At 39.6% G+C, this 6,000-nt stretch overlaps 1 protein-coding gene across 3 annotated transcripts in view; it reads left to right on the top strand.

Annotated features, from left to right (window-relative positions):
• Positions 1-4,263, top strand: part of LOC129098579 (multiple C2 and transmembrane domain-containing protein 2-like) — a 33,682-nt gene extending 29,419 nt beyond the window's left edge. For all 3 annotated transcript variants that reach the window (XM_054607628.1, XM_054607643.1, XM_054607634.1), the window contains 4 exons: positions 1,391-1,500; positions 1,802-1,911; positions 2,331-2,428; positions 3,305-4,263. In XM_054607628.1, coding sequence (XP_054463603.1) covers positions 1,391-1,500; positions 1,802-1,911; positions 2,331-2,428; positions 3,305-3,352 — 366 coding nt within the window. In that variant the 3' untranslated portion in view covers positions 3,353-4,263. The remainder of the gene's footprint in view (positions 1-1,390; positions 1,501-1,801; positions 1,912-2,330; positions 2,429-3,304) is intronic.
• Positions 4,264-6,000: the final 1,737 nt, after the last annotated feature.

Here is a 6,000-nt window from a genome sequence, read left to right on the forward strand (position 1 = left end):
GACCCTGAAATGGGCTGAAGTGGTTTAGGGCAGTGAGGAGGTTTGATGGATATTTGACTGATGTGAAACTAAATTGTCTTACATGTGGTTTTTGGGACTGATAGTCACTGTGCATGTGTAATATCCCAGGTTTGATCCACTCGGATCTTTTCCCAGGCTCATCTCCTACGTCTGGGTGGCACTGAGCCAGCAATCCCTCACAGCATTTCTGAGCAGAAGCAAACATATATCACAGAGATCACATAATGACAAAGACCATGGCTTTGGCCAGTAAACAGTCCCCTGATAACCACCACCCCCACCGGTCCCAGCTCCTTTCTCTAGTCCTCTAACCCTCCCTCAGTCTCCCTGTGTTTGATGTGGACATGTGGCCGCGTCTCCGTCTGATCGTCTGGCTCTCCCTCCAGTGATCTTCAGAGAGTCTGGTCTCCTCGGTTTACTTTAAAGCCATTCTTCCCTCCTGGGATCTGGACTAGCCTGAGAACAGTACCTCCTCTCTCTCATAATGCGAAGTCCAGTCCCGTTCTGAAGAGCATTCACTTGAAAAAGCCATTTTCAAATTTGCTGTTGAAGTATCTGCCTTTACATTCACATTTTGCTGACGCTCTTATCCTTAGCGGAATTTAAATTCTTTCAGTGTTTTGGTGTCTTTCTCAGAGACACTTGGCTAGGCATTATTATTATTATTATTATTATTATTATTATTATTATTGTTATTATTATTATTAGGTCTGGTAGGGAAGAAGTCTGTGGTTTTGAGAATCTCTCAGATATCTCTGACCTGATGAAGCTGTAAAAGTTTTGTTGTTGTAAAGTTGATCTGACAAATTACCAAAAAACAATTAAAATCAAGATATGTATGAGAATCAGATTTGATCTACTTCAGAATAGTTTTATTTATTCAGTGTAATAAATAATACTTAAGCCTTTTATTTCACAAGGGTTTATTTTTGTTTCTGGAAGTTTCTATGACCAAATCATCTTGTAATACAACTACATTGATGTAAACTAACAAAAGTACCTTTTTTTGTTTGTACATGTATTGGCCTTTTACCCTTTTAAATCGGTGTTATTTGGTACTGATTGTACTTTCAAGAGTAATTAAATGAGCTGCGTATTTGACAGTCTGTCACCAGGTATTATAGCAAATATCTTTTTAAACCAGCACAAAGCTTTTTATTAGATTCATGACGGCCCAGCCTTTCATTTTTTTTAAATGTGTACTTTTGTTGAAATTCTGATACAATTAGCTGCTGAAAATGATTTGCTCTCCCCTCAATTAAAATTCCCCATCAATCCAAACCAAAATAGCAAATAAGAGAAGTTAACACACGTTTCTGAACTTTCTGTTGTGGACTGTATGAAGTATTTGTTTTGTTTTCTGCTGTAGGAGTCAGAGAGAAGGGGGCTGATGGAGAAAATCCACATGGTCCAAGACACTATCATCACCCTTCAAAACCTGCTGGACGAGATGGCCTGTATTGGGGAGAGGATTAAAAAGTAAGAAATAAGCTTCCATTGTGATCTACAGCTCACAGTAATTAGTTGTATTTCAGCTAGAGGCATCTCAAGTGTTTAATGGGTTATAATTACCAAATCTTCTTGAAATGTACTATTTGCTAAAAATAAAATGTTCCTTTAACATGATTATTCCACATAAGAGAAAAAAAGTCTGCATTAGAGGGGCCTCAGTTACATTTTCTTTTTAACACTGTACTGTATATAATGTACAATCAGTTAATCAAGTTGTAAACACATTCTCACTCAACACTTACTGATGTTTATGATCTTAATTTGCCAGCACTTTCAACTGGTCGGTGCCGTTCCTGTCCAGCCTGGCTTTCCTGATCTTTGTCATTGCAACACTCCTTACATACTACGTCCCTGTTCGCTATGTAGTTTTAATATGGGGTGAGTCTCACTTTCTATTATGTCATCTGTTTTTGAATGGATTTGTGTGTTTATCTTTATTTTATCTGCATCACATCTGTCCACTTATTGTCTAATTTGCTGTCATAGTTCATAGAGTTCTTCCCCATTATCTCCTTTACATTAGCTGCTTATATTGTTAGTAATGTATGAATTGAAACGTATCCTATTGTTAACGGTCTTAACTGGATGAGATTAATGTCTAAACGACTTGAGTGTAAAAAGTCTTTGAGCCTAAAAAGTGAAAGTAAAATAAGAAAAAAGGCACACGCTGTAGTACTCCGCGCAACATTTCTTTGACAGCATGAGTCTCCTCCGCAGGTATTTGTTTGTGTCGAAACAAAGAGAGCAGCCACAAGAGACTAGTGCTAATGATATGTTGGTGTGAATTTCTGTTTTAGGTATCAATAAATTCACCAAGAAATTACGGAACCCGTACAGCATTGACAACAATGAGGTGCTTGATTTCCTTTCGAGGGTGCCTTCAGATGTGCAAAAGGTAAGCCCCGCCGGATCAGCCGGCCAGGAAGCCCCAAATCCCAGAGCCCGCTAGCTTTGCATTTCACTAAAACAACTCCCAGGCATTCTTCACTCGTGTCTGTATAATTAGCTTCATCTGTATAATTATGTAGCCCCGTATAATTTCTGTTGTGTTTCGGTCGTGATACATCCCTGGTGGAGGTCTGCTGCTTGGCTGCCTTGCAGGGCAGGCTGTTCCCAGGCCGGGTCTGGAGACGCCGCCGCTGCTGGTGTCTCCTGTATGAACTCCCCTCCCCCATCAGTCTGCACACAGTAGCTCCTCCGACTCATAGCTACCAAAAAGAAACAAAACAAGTTTAAGATGATTTTGTATAATAATTTACATCGCTGTAATAGTGAAATAACAACACTTGGTGATGAAGGTTGCAGGATTTTGCATTGATGGCTTTTTCTTAAACCTTTTTTTTTTCAAAGTATGAACAATCTCTTCTTTCATGTGTGGCCTCTATCTCCCTTTATTTCCTCTCTGTCTTCTCCCTTTCTACCCGTCGTCGTCCCCCCTCCTCACCCTCTCTCTCTGTCCTTTTCTCTCTAAGCTGTTTGACCCCATTTGCCTCCTCCCTCTCCTCGGATGCCCTTGGGCCTCCGGGTTTAGTGACTGTGGCTCTCTCTAGCTTCTCAGCTGACCACTGTTATTCTGTATGTGCAATGAATATCGGCATCCTGCTCAGTAGCGGCAGTACCTCGTTCTACACTTCCTCAGTGAACATGTTATTTGTTTTGCAATAGTTATAGAATAAAAGCACTACAAGTTGAACAAAAAGTAATGCATCGTTGGTTAAAAACTTCACACTTTTATGCTCTTTGAGTGACTCTGTTTCTTATTTCCTAATAGGTTCACTACAGTGAGATGAGAGGCAGCAGGAAGAAGAAGCTCTTGTAGGCTTCCTACTTAAAAACTGTTTCCAAAGGATCTGCCTGTCTTTGGTAGTAGGTTTGAATCTTAATTCGCTGTGGTGATTAACAGTTTGGAACGGCTCATATCAACCAGCACCTAAAGACCTTCCAACCAAAGAAGTCCATACTGAGGACCGCGCAGAGCTAACGGAGGAGCAATTTGTAATATTATTTCCAAAGATGGAAGATGTTGTATTGTTTGTACAGTTTTCTCTTTAAGCCAATCAATCAGAAGCTACTTTATATTATATATTTCCTGGCCCCAGGTTGTGTTCTCCTGAAACCAGCTGAAATATCAGTTTGTATTATACTGAATGTATATGCTTGGTATGTAACATTTGTGTGTATATTTTTAAATAATTTACATTGATAGATTCCCAAAATGAATAATCAAAAATAGTTGCTGAGATGAAAGTTAATTTCATATGGGTTACTTTAAAAATTGCATTTCATTATAAGGCATATTCATACAAAGGAGTTGCATTGCAAGTACAAGGTCTTTGCAGTTTTAAACATTATGATGAATTAAGGTAACAATTATTGTGCCTTTGTCCCTACAGCAACATAAGTTGGTAGCAAATATTATGTGTCATATTCTTTTATTTCTTACATTACCTTTTTAAAATAGACAAAGAGGTATGTGCATACAATATTGACTGACTGATTTTATTCTAACATGACAGTACAGACTTATTTTTATATTGCAAAAATGAGTGCCTAGGCATTTAGTTTTACATTTCCGTTCATCCTACTCTGAGGGTGCACTGTGCTCTGTTGTATTTTACTCTTTGCTTGCAAATGGGATGGGACCAGATCTGTACACTCAACTTTATTTATTAATGACAATCCTTGATGAAGACTTTGTGTCTCTCATTTCCAACAGCAATAAACGCACCAAATCACAATTTACTATATTTTCTGCCTCTTTGTCTCAGCTCTGTACTGCGTTTCTTTGAATTTCCGTGCACACTGTATTCATCCTCCCCGTGCTCCCGTGCTGCAGGATTGTGGGCGTCTAGCAGCACATTTTCCAAGCCCCCTCTCTTCATTAGGCTTTCATGAAGCGAGGCGAGGCTGTGCGAGACCTCACCGGCACCCGGGCTCCCCGCTGTGTTGATGGCCCTTGGGCGTCGCCACAAGCAGGGGGACCTTGGCGACCTCCTCTCAGCTGCTGTGATGGGATGCCTGCAGCCAGCATCCTATCAAGCACAGCAGCCAGACAAACCTCCGATACTGGGCTGCACACACCGCTCAGGAGCAGGAGGAAAGATTTTAAAACCAGCCACGAGCAACAACAGCCGCACCAATTTAGGGATTGGAAAATTGGAATAGTTAAGATGTTGGCGTTCGGAGTAATACCCTGGGATTTATGGCTTTTAAGTCAGAGCGCGTGGGCTCTCAGTCAGCAGCCTCTTAAACGAGAAATGAGTGAAATTAGAGGAAAACTGCTCATGAAATACAAAACCCTGTAATTTTTGTGTCAAATGCTATTCAAATGTATTGCTTATGAAAGTACTTAATGATTGACAGGATTATATACCTAGTAGACATCAACTCCAAATGCTAACATCTTAACACTGGATTATTTGAGAAATACTCAAAAGGAAAATAAACTAAACATCCCTTAACTTCTCAATGCAATGTACAAATAATATCCTACACAATATGTAACATATCAAATAATTCCATGATTTGTCCAGATGTTGACAGAGGGTATGGAGAATGTGGCAGACAATGACCTGTATATCTCTTCATCTAGTTATAATGTTGACTTAAGTATTCAATATTAATAACCCGCTGTCAAGGACACAGGAAGGACATCTCAATTTGACACCTATAGGCTCAGCATGAATATGTATAGGCAGCGAGACGCTTCAGAATTACCAAGTAAAATCACGGTTCACATGTGGGGACTAACGCGATGTGGCACATGCATTCTGATGAGCCACAAATACAGCGGCTGATCGGTCTCAAAAGACTTGTTATAACTCAATATCGGACCTGAGAACGCTCAGCTGTGTCTGAGTGTGTGTGTGCAGACAGAGGCGCCACATATAGCTCTGTAGATGATGTGAATGTCTATTATTATTATTATTATTATTATTATTATTATTATTATCCATCAACAGTCTTTATTAACACATTAATAACTACATCTAGTAAGGACCATTTGTGTGTGTGTGTGTGTGTGTGTGTGTGCGTGCATGCAGAAATAGCATGAAGGGGTCTAATGAGTAACATAGTGTTTAACTGGTTACCAACATAAAACATTGCTATTGAGCAAACAGCAGGAAGCAGTTTCCACAGTGACAGCAAGCCAGGTTGGACGGTTGGTGTCTTGCTCTGTCTCGGTTTCTATTACACTTAACACTCTAACTCTGGCTGCTTTATGGGCATTAAATACTAAGTTTGATTAATTAATCATGAAAAAGGGTATAGAGCATGCCATTAAATCAAAACTATGGTTAACCAGCACACTGAAATCTTACAGAATTTGGATCATATCTGTTTATTCCTTGTGTGATGTTTTTCTGTTTCAAAGCATCATCACTCATCATGAAATTTTTCTGAGAATCATTATCATTACCATTATTGCTGTTGATATCTCGTTAGCGACTGTCTGCTGATGTGTTT

Source organism: Anoplopoma fimbria, chromosome 2 (genome assembly GCF_027596085.1).
Source record: "Anoplopoma fimbria isolate UVic2021 breed Golden Eagle Sablefish chromosome 2, Afim_UVic_2022, whole genome shotgun sequence".
Classification (NCBI taxonomy): Eukaryota; Metazoa; Chordata; class Actinopteri; order Perciformes; family Anoplopomatidae; genus Anoplopoma; species Anoplopoma fimbria.